Below are 17,267 nucleotides of genomic sequence, written 5' to 3'. Positions count from 1 at the left end.
TATATTTCATGTTATAGCAGTCTCGGAGGATAACCCAGCACGTTTGTTTTAAGAACACTTTCACAGCAGATTTGACAAAACACAAAGAAGGTACCGATGTGAGATTTCTAAGAATAGCTACAACACTCAACCCAAGGTTTAAGAATCTGAAGTGCCATCCAAAATCTGAGAGGGACAAGGTGTGGATCATGCTTTTAGAATTCTTAAAAGAGCAACACTCTGATGCGAAAACTACAGAACCCAAACCACCAAAAAAGAAAATGAACCTTCTGCTAGTGGCATCTGACTCAGATGATGAAAATGAACATGCATCTGTCCACACTGCTTTGGATCATTATTAAGCAGAACCCATCATCAGCATGTCTTCTGGAATGGTGGTTGAAGCATGAAGGGACATATGAATCTTTAGCGCATCTGGCATGTAAATATCTTGCAATGCCAGCTACAACAGTGCCATGCAAACGCCTGTTCTCACTTTCAGGTGACATTGTAAACAAGAAGCAGGCAGCATTACGTCTTGCAAATTGTAACCAACCTTGTTTGTCTGAGTGATTGGCTGACCAAGAAGTAGGACTGAGTGGACTTGTAGGCTCTAAAATTTTACATTGTTTTATTTTTGAATGCAGTTTTTTTGTACATAATTCTACATTTGTAAGTTCAACTTTCATGATAGAGATTGCACTACAGTACTTGTATGAGGTGAATTGAAAAATAAAATTTGTTTTTTACAGTGCAAATATTTGTAATAAAAATAAATATGAAGTGAGCACTGTACACCTTGTATTGTGTTGTAATTAAAATTAATACATTTAAAAATGTAGTAAACATCCAAATATATTTAAAATAAATGGTATTCTATTGTTGTTTAACAGCACGATTAATCACACAATTAATTTTTTTAATCACACGATTAATCACAATTAATTTTTTAATCGCTTGACAGCCCTAATTTTAACATTAAACTCAGTTGTGTGCCTAAACCAAACAGAAGGTCTGTTTGATATATTCTTGGATCCAAAGTTTCACAACACTTGTAGACATTCACACAGGCCATTTAGTCCTGGAAATTCCTCTGCGTGTCCCTCAGAATCGCTGCTCCACAGGCCTGATGCAAAGTCCATTGAACTCTGTCACACTCTTTCAACTGATTTCAATTAACTTTGGATCAAATCCCATCCAAGGGAAGATTTAGCTTTTTCCAGTAGAGGGCTGCTCTGTGTCCCCGTCAGAGCTCTGAGATCACCTTTAATTTTGTTTTCAGTTTTACTCCAAATGCTTCCACTGCTGGAACTGTACCAGTGAGAACAGAGGCAAGAAATATTAGGAAGGAAAAGGCTAGCATAGATACAGCTAGTGGGACTGCTTGCAATAATATAGTGAGAATGATTTATTTAGTTCCATATATATGTTTATATATAACATTTTATATACTATAATGCCAATATAGGCCCAATTCTATTTTTAAATAAGTCAATTGCAAAACTTCCACTGACCTCACTGGTACAGGTTAAACCCAATCAACCTTACTCAGGGCCGGCTCCAGGGTTTTGGCCGCCCCAAGCAGCCAAACAAAAAAAACCCCAAAAAACAAAACAAAACAAAACAAGCTGCGATCGCAATCGCGATCTGCGGCGGCAATTCGGCGGAAGGTCCTTTGCTCCGAGCAGGAGTGAGGGACCGTCCGCCGAATTGCCGCCGAACAGCTGGACGGACGTGCCGCCCCTCTCCGGAGTGGCCGCCCCAAGCACTTGCTTGGTAAGCTGGTGCCGGCCCTGACCTTACTTTCCCCCAAAGTCTAAAATGTTTCCTCCTCACCTCCCATGTCACAAGTGGTAAAGTACTGCTAGCTAACTAGACTATAAATTCAATTTAAACAGTTTTTAATGATCTCTTCCTCTTGCAATGGAAGCTCATAACGGATTTCTAAGAGCCATTTGAAACCACCTTCCCATAAATTGATCAAACATTTATTACTGTTATACTGCATATTTCTAAAGCACATACCACTGTATCTAGACTGAAATCTCCACTCATTCAGTTTGCAACACCCAGGATACTAAGGCTGCTTCCGTCTCTACATAACCTCATGCACGTCCTCCCTTAGCGAAACACTCAGGGAAGCTGTGTAAATCTGCAAAGTCATGCTGGCGCTGCAGCCATAGCGTTTGGAAAGAGAACGGGAGAGGATGGAGGAGGGGCCGGGTGAGTTTCTTTTATCCTTTCCCCCTCGCTACCCTGCCCTGTTTCCTCGCGAGATCCGGGAGGCTATAAAGCCACAGGTACAGAGCTTGAGTGTAGGCAGTTTAGTTAGTCACTGGATCCGGTTTCTGTGTGTGTTAAGTGGCGTTTGAGGAACCCGCCTTTCCTTTATGTAAGTGTCCATCGGTACAAGCTTCAGTTATCTGCCTGTAGCAAAATTTAAATTCTGGTATAACATGTTTTATCTGTTTTAACTGTTCTGTGCCGCACCTGGGGTAGTTGAAGAGCAGAGCACGGTGAACTAATTTTTCTGCCAGGAACACCAAATCTATTGAAGCCTAGATGCTTTGATGCTTCAGGTCCCTTTCCTCTTTAAGGGGGAGGAGGGAAGAGACTCTAGCTAGAACAATCTGAAAATCTGTTGTTAGCGTAGCCTCCGGGAATGAATCTGAATAAATCTCCATAGCCTTCTGAATGAATCTGGCTCCCTGAAACAAATGTTGTTCCTAATACGGTGCTTTTTTTGTTTTTGTTTTTTTTTGTTGTTGTTTTGTTTTTTCCGGGAGCAAAGCGCAGGAGTGTTAGGGGAACCAACTTTGGGAGCTCTCTCACAATCGCCATCCGAGGATTGTGATACTGGCTCTAGGGTAGCTTCTCCCCTACAGGGAGAGTAGGGGAAACGCTCTTAAAGTAGCCCTGAAATGGCATGTTATAATCCCGATATGAAAGTGACTTCTCTTGGCTGGATACACCAATATCCTAGCAGGCTATTAATCCTTTAATGGCAGAAGTTTAACAAAGAAATCTGGTTTGGCCCCTTTGGGTTCCAACTTCTGGGAAATCTGGTTTGGATGGAGGCTCTCTCGAAGTTGGGGAGCGTGGAGGGAACCAGCCCTATTTAGTGCTAGGACTAACGCCAGGGTTGGTTTCTGTGGCCTGAGTTCCTCAGTGCGGGTGAGCTGGCTCCGGAGCAAGGTTCAGACAGCCATGTTTAGCGAAGCTAGTTCAGTGGTCTCAGAACTGCACAACTGTGTCCTCTTACTACTAGGCATGGTAGAACAGAAGTTTATCTATGTAAATTGTAAAAAGGGATTAGTATCAGCACCTCTACTTCCATTCGGGAGGGGGGAGCCGCTGGCAGGGTGTCTTCTGGAATCCCCTCCCGCCCCTGGTTCCCATAACCTGAACTTGTCTTTAGAGGATGCTGCAGGACCCAGTTGTTTCAGCTGGCCTTTGAAGTTGTAGGGGAACTTGAAGATTAACGATGAGCTGATTAAAGACTATATTTGATGCCATTTTAAATCACTGAAGGAGTGCTTGGAGCAAAGCTCAGCTGCTTTTAATGGTGTATAAATTGAAAGGAAATAACATAACAATATTGAGCATTGGGTGTCTTTACTACACTATGTTCAGGAAATGCTGCTGTGAAAATTTAGCTAGAGGATGCCAGATAGTTTTCTGTGGTTAGTTGCTATGTGCTGTGATAATACCAGACTGTGGCAGAGACTCCAAACAAAGTAGAAACTATGCTGTGGGGAATCATAATGCAGTCTTCTCACTTGAGTGTTAATCCTTAACAACAATGTTGCCTAACAAATTTCATACAAAACTTGCGATTTTCTTAAAGATGTATTCTAACATAATTTTACTGAAACTAAAGCAGCTTGATTTTGTGCATAGGGCTTTAAATATGTTTACCCTTACACAGGCATGAAGCTCTTAAAAGCAGCAAAGACACCAGATGCATTTTGTTAACTTCTGAAATAACTGAAGTGGAGTCTGACAATTCTGCAACACAGCCACCTCCCTTAGACTGAACAAAAGAAACGTTGTTGCCCTTACACAATCTTAAATAACCTCTAAAGTAAATGCTTTGTAGTGTTGAGAAAGCAGTCATAATCACAAACTTGCTAATTCAACAGTACAATAAAATAATTGATTTGGTAAAACTGGTACAAACAGCTTAAGTCTGAATTAATAAACAATCATAGTAACACATGATCCATCGTGTTGTAAAATGCTTGCATTCCTAAATTTCCCAGTAGTTTTGGTGGTGGGTTTTTGTTTTGTTTGTTTGTTTTTTTTACTTACACACAGCTCCCTTTTCACTAATAAATAAAATGGAAGCTTTTAACCTTACACTATAACAATCTTTGGTATACTCTAACTGGAGGAAGGACATAAGCATTGCCTGTATGCCTAGGAAGCTTTTAACCTTACGCTATAACAATCTTTGGTATACTCTAACTGGAGGAAGGACATAAGCATTGCCTGTATGCCTAGGAAGACTATCTGTTATCAAACCAATAGTGTGGTGGAATGGTCAAGGTCTTACACAGCATGTATCTATTCTGAACATGGAACAGACAAGCTTCCTTGTGTGGGTTGGATCTGTTAACTCTGTCTGAGTCATGCTGCATACTAGTACAGTATAATGGCAGAAGGCTAGCTTCTTTCTTTTCAGATCTTGAATTTTGTAGTGGAACTCTGGGTGAACTCAAAGTTCATATGTTAACTTTGTGTGCATGATACATTTTAAATTACATATGGCAGAGGGCAGAAGAGGAACAACTCTAGTCCATGGAATCTTATTAAGGTTGTATGAACTCAGTTTGGTAGTGTCTCAAGTAGTTTGGTCTAGATATGTGGATTGCATTTGTTTCCTCTTCCTAAACAGACACTGTGTATAAAATTGATGGCAATAGCCACTACCTGTAATGTCAGTAGTCAATACTGAGGTTTCTTTAAAAATAAATAAATATCCTCCTTAGTATAGCTACATGATACCTAGGCACCAGAGGCTTTGGCAAACTAAACTTACTCACTGAACTCATGGTCAATATAAATGACCGAAGTTTCCAATCTTTAATAAATAAATAAATAAAAAACTACTGGATTATTATGGCAGAATCAATCCTAGAATATCAGGGTTGGAAGGGACCTCAGGAGGTCCAACCCCCTGCTCAAAGCAGGACCAATTCCCAACTAAATCATCCCAGCCAGGGCTTTGTCAAGCCTGACCTTAAAAAGCTCTAAGGAAGGAGATTCCACCACCTCCCCAAGTAACCCATTCCAGTGCTTCACCATCCTCCTAGTGAAAAAGTTTTTTCCTAATATCCAACCTAAACCTCCCCCACTGCAACTTGAGACCATTACTCCTTGTTCTGTCATCAGGTACCACTGAGAACAGTCTAGATCCAGCCTCTTTGGAACCCCCTTTCAGGTAGTTGAAAGCAGCTAACATGAAAGAACTGCATGTTGCCCCGTGGGTTGACAATGCCTAGAAAGCTACATTGTCTAACATGTCTCTAATATTCTAGCCCATATCAAGATGTCTGCAGGAAATGCATTTATTGGGAAACCAGCCCCTGACTTCAAAGCCACAGCTGTGATGCCAGATGGGCAGTTCAAAGACATCTCCCTCTCTGACTATAAAGGTAAGTCTAAAAGTATACAGTTGCACATGTGGAAGAGGGAAGTAAGGAATCTACAAGGCTACATGTGTACTGCATTTCATTTCTGGTGACTTGGATTGATTCAAAAGTCAGGGTTGGTGGTCATCCTTTAAATTACCCACTTAGAATGTAACTTGTGCAGTGATTTGATTTGAGAAGTCCAGAGCTGGCATGATAGGGTTATTACAAGTATACATCAGTCTTCACTTGCAAAGCTGTGTGAGGAATCTGGCAGTATTTGCCCATGTTATGCTTGGTGGTAGCAAATGTGAATCCTAAACTTTAATGAGACCTTAATTTACTCTAAAATGTATTGGATCAGACCTGTTTGGCTTGCTTATCACTCAAATATTTGGAACAGTCAAATCGCTTTTTTTTTTTATTTTATTTTAAATGGAACTATTGTAGTGCTTTCCCATCTTCATTAGCTAGCTGGAAGCAGTATTCTTCTATAGTACTAGAAAACTGGCTGCCTTGGGGGGGGGGGGGGGGGAGAATAGAACCAGACTCTTTTTTTAAATCATAAAACACTTTAGTCCTTGGTCTCTAATTAATATTCTTGGTGTGTTGTTGTATGTACTACAGTGGAATTGAACATTTTGTAGCCAACAAATATGCAGTTTCTGTATGGAAGCTAGTAGTATACCTAAAGCAGATGACCTCCTGGTCTAAAGAAGAAACCGTTCTGACCTAATTGATGATTGGAATACACACAGTCTTTGTCTTTGTATGTTTGTGCTTTTGAGACTACTGTAACTGTCTAAGGAAGTCTAACTTACCCAAAGGACTAATTTGTGATTTTTATTTTTTTTTTCCCTAGGAAAATACATCGTGTTTTTCTTCTATCCCCTTGACTTCACTTTTGTTTGTCCAACTGAGATTATTGCATTCAGTGACAGGGCTGATGAATTTAAGAAACTGAACTGTCAAGTAATTGGAGCTTCTGTTGATTCTCACTTCTGTCACCTTGCCTGGTAAGCATCCATCTTTAATGCTTGTGACTTATACTAGTTTTCCTCTAGAGAGCATACTAAAAAAGAAATGATCTATCTTAACTTCTCTGCTGTACTCAAATCTACAGCGACGCTAGCAAGCAGCAATTGTATAATAGTGTCCTGTTGAGATAAATACCAATTAATAGAATTGGCTTCTGACCTAAGAATATTGCGTAACTACTGCAGTTACCACCTTTCCCCAAGACATTAACTATGCAGTTAATTGCAATATTCTGCAAAAAGTATAGGTATTCCAGCACAGGTACACTGTACTCCTGTAGTTTCCTGAACTGCTATGTCCTCTCCTTCCTGACATTCTCCTCTTCCTCTTCAGGGTCAATACTCCTAAGAAGCAGGGTGGATTGGGTAACATGAACATTCCACTGGTTTCAGATACAAAACGCACCATTGCTAAAGATTACGGAGTATTAAAAGACGATGAAGGTATTGCGTACAGGTAAGGCTGCTGGCAGGGTATTCTCATGACTGTTGTGATCCACAGATCACTTCAAATAGAAGTTTAAAAAAAAAAAACAACCCTCCTGGAGTGTCTTTACCAAAATAAACCCTAAAACTTGCAGGTACTTGGGAGATCTTGCAAGTTAAAGTTGTTCATTTTAGCTTACTTGCTTCCCTGCTCAAATTAAAATTCTCTAAGCTTTCTCAAGTATGCCTGGTAGGCTTGGATGCCAAAGGCACTTGCTCACACCTTGGTTTCTTTAGCTGAAAGTTGCCTTCCTTTTCCTAACCCATGTCACTATTGGACAGCATACTAGCTAGTTGCTGCTCTTCACTCAAATCACTGTTTCCCTAGTGATGCACTCTGTGTAGTCTGCAAAGCACACAAGATTTGCAGTGAAATATAGAAATGTAAATGCTAGCCTAATTAAAGAAATATCAAGCTGGGTGTGTGAGCTTCCTGTATATTCCTGCCTAATGACTGCTATTTTAGTCTAAGGAACTGAACATCTCATAACCTTTCTGAATATTGAGTTCAGATTATATGGTAGGTCTAGAAGACCAAATCTTTTGTGGCCTGCCATTCAGAGCTTTAAACTCTAATCTTGAGGTGAGGCCACTGAAGTAACCTACTGCAACCAAATACCTGCTAATTTTCAATATTGCTTTGAAAGGAGGTTCAGCTATGGCTTCATTTGGTCTCTGACATGAGTGTTCCTTTCATCCATGTGAAAGGAGCTTCCTTGTCCTTGCCCCGCTACCTTCCTCCTCTGTTCTGTTCTTCCACATTGATCCATATGCATGGGGTATGTTTCCTATTGCAATGGGAGTTGTAAATGGTCTCCAGATGAAAATTTGTTCTCCTGGCACCTCTAGCTTGTGTTGAGGATAAGCATGCAATGTAGTATTGTGGGATAAACACTTGATTCAATATTTTACGTACAAGGGATAGTATTGTTGTGCAGCCTGACTTTTTTTTTTTTTTTTTTTTTTTTTTTTTTGGAAAAGTTCAGTAACTTAGTATCATGCTTAAAAAAAACCCCATAATGTAGCTTGTTGTACTGCCACATTAGAGTATACTTGCAGCACTGCAGGCATAATTTTTCTTTCACAGTCTGTTCTTTGTTTGACTTGTGTTCAAAACTTCTTGTATGCTTTTCTTCAGAGGCCTGTTCATTATTGATGATAAGGGAATCTTGCGTCAAATCACCATCAATGATCTCCCTGTTGGCCGCTCAGTTGATGAAACTCTCAGATTAGTCCAGGCTTTCCAGTTCACAGATAAACATGGAGAAGGTAAGCTCTTGCATTAGTTTGCTTGAAGTATTTAAAAGTACCCCTTTTCCTCTTGTAAAGGGAAATTGCTTTTCCAGTTGATCAGATTATGCCACATAGCCAGGGCCCTGGTAAACTCAAGGCACTTGCATGTTTTTGCAAAAACTTACTTCAAAATGCACCCAAAACAAAGAGCAACCTTGTCTTGTATAGATTTTTCTCATCTGTAAAAATGCAACACAATGCTGTTTTACCCCTCTTTTAGTTCATCTATTAGCATTGCTTCATCTAATGTACAAACATCACTTAGAAATATGATTCTGGTATTGGGCACTTACTGAGTAACATCAAGCAATGTAAGCAGGTAGCAGTTGCTTGATCTAGTTCAGTGGCTTATACCTGCCAGCATTTTGAAGAACAAATGTACTCTTAACCAGTGGCTGTACTCACTTGTGCCCTCCATGGATGGACTAGATGCAACTGAAAAGATCTATGGATAAAAAGCACTATGCAAGACTTGGGAGCCACTGTAATATGACCCTAGTAAATTCCTGGGCAGGCTGCATCTCTCCCCAGGCTTGATAAAGTACCCTATGGGAAGGCTTGGGCAGATGGGCATGGCAGCTCTCCATGTCTCTGCTTCTCCCCTCTCCTAATTTGATTTGCCCCATGACTACAGGGAGGATGGGCAGAAGAGCAACTGGCTAGTGGCTCAAGGCTCCCTCTTGCATTCTGTCCGTATGTTCTGTGGTGCCGGAGGTTGGAATCTGTTACATTTGAAACAAACCCATTAAAGAACCTCTAATGAGAACTTGCCATTCTAGTAGCTAATACTGTTAGTCTTGAATCAATGCAATTATTTCTAACCAAACAGTTGCTCACTGCTTAATCTGCTTTTAATTATGGACAGAATTGATAGTTTAAGTAACACTTTCCATTACAAGACTCTATCTTAAGTTGCTTAGAATTGCTGAACTTCAACTGCCCATTCAGCGATTTTCATTCCAGGTGTCTCCCTCAGGCTGAATCTTTGTATCTTAGAAAGATTCTCCTAAATGGGTCAGAGAACAAAACTAGGGCAAAATACTGTTGCCCATAATAAATTCTTCCAACCATTTTGTTGAGCGCTAGTGCTTCCATGCTTTAGGGCAGACTCAATTTGCCAGTCTTTCTGCCCTGGAATAAGGGATGTGCTGTCTTCCCACTAGGCCAAATTTGAGTGGATTGCTGTCCAAGTTAGAAGCCTCTGAAAAAATCAGTTGGCACATGCTCCAAGCTTATTATTGAAGTCTCCAAAGATTATGCCTGTACTGGACATGTGCCATTGCAGCACGGTTTTTATGTGCTGACCAGGCTGGATGTATGCCATCTCCAGAGACTGAGCAATACTTTCCCTATACTTGCTCCTCCTAGCTGCTGTCAGCCACTGGTGCTAGGCACCAGAACTGAGCAGGGAGACTCTGTCCTGTGTACTCAGTTTTCACCTGGTGGTGCCTAGGCAGTGAAGTAAGAAGCAGCCTGGCTGGAGTTTTGGAGGTGGGGGAGGACAGGAACTGAAGGGGGGACAGGAACAAACTGGGGCAGAAGGCTTTAAACCACTAGAGTATGTTTCCTGTCTAGGATTCATCAGTCAGCAAATAGCTGTAAAAGCATTTAAAAGTTGGGAAATGCCAGAATTAGTTGTCTCTCTCTTCCTTGGGCACTGATAACTGAAGTACAAAATAAAAGTAAAACAGAATGAAGTGTTAAAGGTGAATGGCAGTAACAATTACTTATTGCTGCAATCGTATTGTGTATTTGCAGTTGTCTTTTGAATTGCTGGCATGCTCTGTTGTCTTGTAAAAACGCGTCTTACAGGAACTTCTACAAGCAGTTAATAAAACTTCTCTTTCAGTTTGCCCAGCTGGTTGGAAACCTGGGAGTGAAACAATCAAACCTGATGTTCAGAAAAGCAAAGAATTCTTCTCCAAGCAGAAGTAAACTTGCTGCCTGTGCTCGACTGCGTTAGACTAGTATCCTCAGACTGCCTTCTGGAAAAGAACAAGAGCGTCCAGTATTTTTTGAATTTTCTGACTATTTAAAGATTGTATACTGCGAGTCGAAGTCTTGTCTGTAGGAGTCAACCATCCTTTTTACTAGTCTTACTGACAATACCTTGATATAGAATCCTAATGATCAATACTTGTGTATCATGCCCTGTTGACTTCAATGACCAATGCAGTGTAAGTGGTTGGGTCAGTGTTGCATGTAGACCAGCTGTATCTGACATTTTATAACTATTAAACTCATAGAAACTGGAACAGTGTTATTGTTTCTCTAAGAATTCCAGCAGTGACCTAGGGATGTGAAGCAACTCTGAAAATAACACCTTTCCTTTGGTCCATTGTGCAAATGAGCATTCAGGTTCTTTAAATTGTCTCATAAGAATGGCTATACTGGGTCAGACCATAGGCCCATCTAGCCCAGTATCCTGTCTTCCAATAGTGGCCAATGCCAGGTGCCCCAGAGGGAATGAACAGAACAGGTAAGTATCAAGTGATCCATCCCCTGTTGCCCATTCCCAGCTTCTGGCAAACAGGCTAGGGACATCATCCCTGTCTCCATCCCAATCCTATCTGTTCCCCATTCCTGGCTCCTCATCCCATTCTCTGCACCTAGCCAGTCCTCTCTAGGTTTCATTTCAGTCCCCTTACCCAGCCAAGTCTGTCCAGTAAGCACACTCCCCTCCAGAGCCAGGAGTGGAAAGAACAGTTAACTTGCCTTACAGTAACTGATTCTTCAAAATGTCTTGTCCACACATACCACATCTGGTGCACATGAGAAGAGATCCTTTTTGGACAGCAGTGTCTGTTGGGGCCTACATCCTAGGTGTCCTTGTTCCCCATCACCTGATGGTATAAAAAATGGAGCAATCCCAATTATTTCTTTGCCAGTACAGTATCCCAGTGTTCTAGGACTCTGGGCAGGGGAGGTTGTGGGATCCATATAGACAGAAATCTCCAAGAACTAGTGTCTGTTGGTCATGTAACAATCCACATGTGTCCTCATGGATCCCTCTCTCACAGACCACTCCTTGTTAGTTTGGAGGTGGTTAGTAAGATTCTTTCTAAAATAGACATCTGATCTGGAAGCCTCTATTAAAGAATAGTGTCTTGTAAAAGTGGACTGAGCGTCACATATGCTGCATATTTCCAAAGTTTACAGGGCAGCTCAGCTTACTGTTTGACAAATGTCCCTGAATACACTTAAGCATTAGAGCTCATTCCACTAGTATCTGATCTGACTAATTAACATGTTCTTATACAGTTGGATGTTAACAGGTGTAGATATCACTGACCTTTAACCTCAAGGCTGCAATCCAGGTGTGTTTCTAAATTGCTTTGTTCTGTTTAAGAGAAGTGTGTGAAATTAGGCTTGGAAGAAAGCTAGGAGGTTCATGTGGAATTCTGAAAGTCCTGTGGGCAGGAACTTGAGATGAGTTCATAAGAAACTCCTGTATAAGGGGCACCTGCCATACAGGCCTGAATCTCCCCTACCTTTGAACTGAGATAAGGGCTACCAAAAAGGCAACTTTTGTGGCTAGGTGGTGAGACAGATGTGGGGCTGATGTGTAATTTATAAATATATGATCTGGTTATTTAGATGTATACAGTATTGATACTGTGTTCAATCAACTGGCTTTTAGGAAAACAAAATAATGGCTCCATAGAATATCAGGGTTGGAAGGGACCTCAGGAGGTCATCTAGTCCAACCCCCTGCTCAGAGCAGGACCAATTCCCAACTAAATCATCCCAGCCAGGGCTTTGTCAAGCCAGGCCTTAAAAACCTCCAGATAAGATGACATCTGGTAACTACTTAAAGCAGGGTCAGGCAAACTTTGCGGCCTGAGGGCTGCATCGGGTTTTGGAAATTGCATGGAGGGCCGGTTAGGGGAGGGGGTCGTGGCCTGGCCCCCACCCTGCCCCAGGACTCCTGCCCCATCCACACACACCCCCACTCCCTGTCCCCTGATTGCCCCCCCAGGACCCCTGCCCCCATTCCCCACTCTCTGACCACCCCAACCCCTGACCATCACCCCAAACTCCCCTGTCCTCTATCCACCCCCCCCACCCTCTTACTGTGCTGCCTGGCACACCAGTGGTTGGCAGAGCAGTAGCTGTGCCACCCGGCTGGAGCCAGCCACACCATCACCACCATGCAGCACAGAGCACTGGGTCAGGCTGGGCTCTGCAGCTGTGCTGCCCCAGAAGCTTGCAGCCCCACCAGCCAGAGCATTGCGCTGGCAGCAGAGCGAGCTGAGGCTGCAGGGGAGGGGGAACAGAAGGTCGGGGGCTAGCCTCCCAGGCCAGGAGCTCAGGGGCTAGGCAGGAGGGTCCCATGGGCTGTAGTTTGCCTACCTCTGACTTAAAGGTTATGGTAATACCCAAAATTTTAGCTGTAAGGAGCCTACCTGTGGGTTCCAGTCAGTTACAAAACTTGGTTTACAAATACTGAGTCAAAAGGACTAGGAAGAGTTAGAACTCTATTTAACTCCTGTTGTTGGAGGGGAGGGGGAACAGGCACCTGCTGGGGGGGGGGAAGAGTCTCTTCTGTTTGAAGAAACCAGGCTTGCCTGCCCTATGATGACAGGATAGTAAGGCTCTAGGTAAGATAGACATGAGTATATACGGTTTGTTTAATTTTTTTCTGATTCTTTGGTTTAAGGCAGCTGTCTAGTCACCACTGGTCAAACTCTTGAAGGGAAGAACCTAGTCAGACCTGATGGCTAAGCCTAATTGATCAACAGGGTACTTACTCCTGGGGGGGAAATCTGTGCCAAAAAATTAAAAATTCTGCATACTTTGTGTCAAAATAATGCAATATAATCACACCAGTTTCAGTTGTTTTGGTAATTTATTTAAACTACAAGACAGAAAAGTCACTAACTATTCAGCATTTCCTAAACACATGACAGTTAAGTTACAAACACTTGGTAACTAATACCCTGCATTCCAGTTATAATCCTGGATTTTCATTTAAATTACAGTACAGAACACCAAACAGCCAAAAAAAAAGTAGAATGTCATTTTAAATTGCTCACACTTTCATACATGAGTCAGACAATTTTGCTAACTGTCCTGGACCTGGCTGGGTACTTTAGGAAGTGCTTGCTTCTAATTATCCTGACATTTTATTGACTGCTTGGTAAATGTTTTATTTGCCCTCAAAGTCTTGTTTTTTGTTTTTGTTTTGTTGGCCATATGTGTTCTGTGCCCCCCAGGAGTAGGTACTATAGCCCATGGTCAAATCTAAGCGTGGGAGAACTGCATTATTCCACCCCAGAGGGGTAAAGTTCTAGGGCCTGACTCCAAGCAGAGGATGTATTCTGATGAGAGAGAGAGAGGACAGATGTGTAGCTAGCCCTGTGACTGTATAGGGAACAAATCCCTAATGGCTCAAAGGGAGGGACTCCTCAACTGGGGGAGGGGGGAATAAGAGACCCTTGAGCAATCTTGCCACTAGAGGATGGGGAAAATGCAATATCCCCTTGGGAAGGATGTCATGCAGATATTGCAGCTAGATGGCCCCTTATCAAACTAATAGAAAGCTCAGTTTGTTTCAGGGCTAGTAAATAGTCCAAGGTAAATAAGATGGGCTCTGTTAAGTGGGGCAACTGGTGATGAGATGCCCAAATAGAAAACTTCTTCCACTCGGCTTCAAAAGTCAAACAAGTTGAGGCTTTCCTGCTATGGAATAGTATTTTCTGAACTTCAGCCTGGATGCTGACTGACATTAACCAAAGAAGCTATTCAGCTACCAGATGTAATGATGGTGAGCCTAGGTATAGGATCTGACTCTTGTTCTGCAAGTAAGGTTGCCAGTTTTGGCTGGATGTATTCCTGGAGGTTTCATCACATCATATAACCTTTAACTAAAGATTAATCTTTAATTCCTGGAGACTCCAGGACAATCCTAGAGGGCTGGCAACCCTATCTGCAAGTCTGTTGGACAGAGCAGGTAATGTGGGTAGGGACTGCACTTGGGGCTCACCAGATCAGAATACCAAACTGACTGGCTCATGCTGGGGCCATCATGATAATAAATTCTGCATCTTGTCTGTTTCCTTAGTATTGTGGGGTTTTGGCAGGAAGGTATACATTCATTCTGCTCCATGGGATGAGAAAGGGAGCCCAGACTGAAACCCTCTCTAGAAGAAAATGCTTGGCAAATCTGATATCTGATGTTCTGCAACACTAAGTCTTTTTTATTGGGCAGGTGGCCAATTAGCACACAACTGCAGCCCAGCTGTGTGCTTAAAAAAAATTCAAAATTTGCTGCTCTGGTCGGGCTGGGGCTGGCGCTGGCTGAAGGGTCTTGCCGCCTGCACCAGTGCTCCTACCAGCAGGGGGCTGTTGAGTACCACAGGAAGCACAAGAGTTGGTCTGCAGGTCGGTTGTGGGGAGGCCTCTGGGCAGTGAGCAGGGATGGGTGGGAACTAGGGGTTTGCCAAGGTGCTGTAGTAGTCATAATGCATAGCTATGGTATTGTCTCTTAGCACTTGGACTGTGGATGCCTGGAGTGGAGGTAGAAATGCTTTGCATGCTAGGCAGATGACTCTGAGATGTAGGATGTTGATGTGGAGACAAACCTCCTGAAGGGATCATAGGCCACTTGCTGAAATATGAGTAGACCTCATTCCCTTGTCTCCTTAAATGAGTTGCCATGACTGCTAAGCACTTGGTGAATACCCTACGTGCTGTGGTAAGGCCAAATGGCAGCACCTTGTAGTGGTAGTGAGATCTTCCTAACAGGAATCTGATGGATTTCCTTTGGGCTATATTAAAATAGGCATCTTGAAGATCAAGAGCCATGAACCAGTCCTGAGGATCTAACAAAGGAATTATGGAGGCTAAAGTCACCATCCTGAACTTGAAATGAAGGATAAACTTGTTGAAATGCTAAAGGTCCAGAATGGGCTGAGAAAATAATGGAAACAAACCCCCTAACCCTGAACTCTGACAAACTTATCCACTATTCTGAGATGTAGGAAAGTCCAGCTTGTGTTTCAACAGCTTCTCACAGAAGGGGGTTCCTCCTTGAGGAGGGATGGGTAGTAGGAAGGGCCTTGAACTGAAGACAATACCCCTTTTTGATAATCTCTAGAACCCCTTGAAATGTTGTCCTTCTAGTGTAGTGTTCCCACAAAGGGGTAGTGTAGCAGCCCCGATACCACAAGGAATGTTGTGGGGGAGGGATATAGGGAAGTCCTGAGATTGCGTTCTCAATGGGCTGTAGAGGGAGACGAGCCCAGGATTGTTGAACCTGCAGGTGTGCCAGAGTCTGCAGCATCTGTTTGTTGCCTGAAAAGTCCCATTATGTCTTGGTGCATCTCCCTCTCCTCTCTACCCTTTCCTTCTCCAGGCTGTCCCCAATGTTCATCCTCTAGGCCCTGTGCTTATGGTCTACAGCACTGGCTTGCAGGATCTCATTGAAAATGTCATCCCAAGTCCTCTTCTTTTTTCCCCCTTATCAGGGTCAGGTGTTCCACTGGTGGAGGGGGAAACCCTCAAGGCTGCAATAGCAGCAGCTTCAGCTAAAACACACATCCAGGTACCATTGTCACTATATTCACTATGTAAAGCAATACTTAAGATGAAGAATTAATTTCCCTTGCTCCTCTAAATTTTTAAGCATTACATGCTCATTCTCACTTCTGCTGGGGATTGCTTTTGCATGGTGTCGGTCACAGCACTAGACATTGAATATGGTCTGCTGGGGGTTAGGACAACGAGGAGGGAATTGCTCAGTTGCATGAAACTAGTAGCATGGGGCATTAACACTGAATAATAGTACCATTTTCCACAGGTGGGGGTGATTTTAGCTGATATCTTGTTCCTGCTGGTAACAAAGGCAAAGAGCACAGTTGCTGATAGCATCCTAAAGCCACCCAGGCCCCATATGCTGCTAGCCTGTGTATTGCAATGGTGTCTGCTGAAGTCATCTCTGACTGTCATAGGAAATTGTCCTACCACGGAGGAAGAAATAAGGCAGCCATCCCTAGAAACCTTTGGCAGAGGATTTCCAGGGAAATTTCGTCAAGATATTTCAGGAGGATTCAACAGACATCCTACTGTACATAAACTGCTATGCATGACACACACACACACACACACACACACACACACACACACACACACACACACCCAACTCAAGGGGACTGAAAAGCAATACCAACATTACCTCTCTTGGTTGTACCACTGCCTCTTCTAGCATGAGTCAATTAATGAAAAGTCAAAAACTGTCCTGCTTTTTTGGGGGGGGAGGGGGATCCTGTAATGGAAAAGTTGTGTACACTTACATGAGGTTCCTTTGCCTGCATTGACTGGTGGAACTGGCTGGACAGCAGAGTCAAAAAAGTCTAGGTTCACTCACAGTTGGCTCCCCCAGTTGGCTGTCCCCTATCCTGCTCTTCCCTGATCACCTCCTCCTCCTCGTTGCTCTTCAGGCCAGGGGCCTGTGACTTGGGTTCCTTGAAGATATCCATGGTGGTGTGCAGGAGGGTGGTGGTGTCTCCGTTGACCATGGCATGCAGCTCATTGTAAAAGTGGCAGGCCTGCAGCTTGGCACTGGATCAGTGGTTGGTATACCTGCCACAGCTCCTTGGCTTTCACATGGCAGTGCTGTTGTAGCCCTTCTTCTACATCTGCTGAGCAATCTACATGTAGATGTTGATGTTTCCATGGCTGGTTCAGAGCTGTTCCTGCACAGCCTTTTCTCCCCACAGGCCCAGGATGTCCAATCTCTCTTGTTTACTCCAGGCTGGAGTGCAGCTGGAGCTTGTAGCCAGCATCGTCAGCTGGGCAGTTGCACTCAACAATGGAGAGCTGCTAGGTATGCTTGCCA

The 17,267-nt window shown here is 43.0% G+C and overlaps 1 protein-coding gene across 1 annotated transcript; it reads left to right on the top strand.

Annotated features, from left to right (window-relative positions):
* Positions 1 to 2,081: 2,081 nt before the first annotated feature.
* Positions 2,082 to 10,455, top strand: PRDX1 (peroxiredoxin 1). Its single transcript, XM_065408937.1, has 6 exons — positions 2,082 to 2,202; positions 5,520 to 5,636; positions 6,475 to 6,628; positions 6,984 to 7,106; positions 8,274 to 8,404; positions 10,278 to 10,455. The coding sequence occupies exons 1-6, from the start codon at positions 2,187 to 2,189 to the stop codon at positions 10,361 to 10,363; spliced, it is 627 nt and encodes a 208-aa protein (XP_065265009.1). The 5' UTR covers positions 2,082 to 2,186; the 3' UTR covers positions 10,364 to 10,455.
* The last annotated feature ends 6,812 nt before the right edge of the window (positions 10,456 to 17,267 follow it).

Source organism: Emys orbicularis, chromosome 8, assembly GCF_028017835.1.
Source record: "Emys orbicularis isolate rEmyOrb1 chromosome 8, rEmyOrb1.hap1, whole genome shotgun sequence".
Taxonomy (NCBI): domain Eukaryota; kingdom Metazoa; phylum Chordata; order Testudines; family Emydidae; genus Emys; species Emys orbicularis.
The sequence above is the reverse complement of the archived record's forward strand: the minus strand, read 5'-3'. Positions and strand labels throughout refer to the sequence as shown.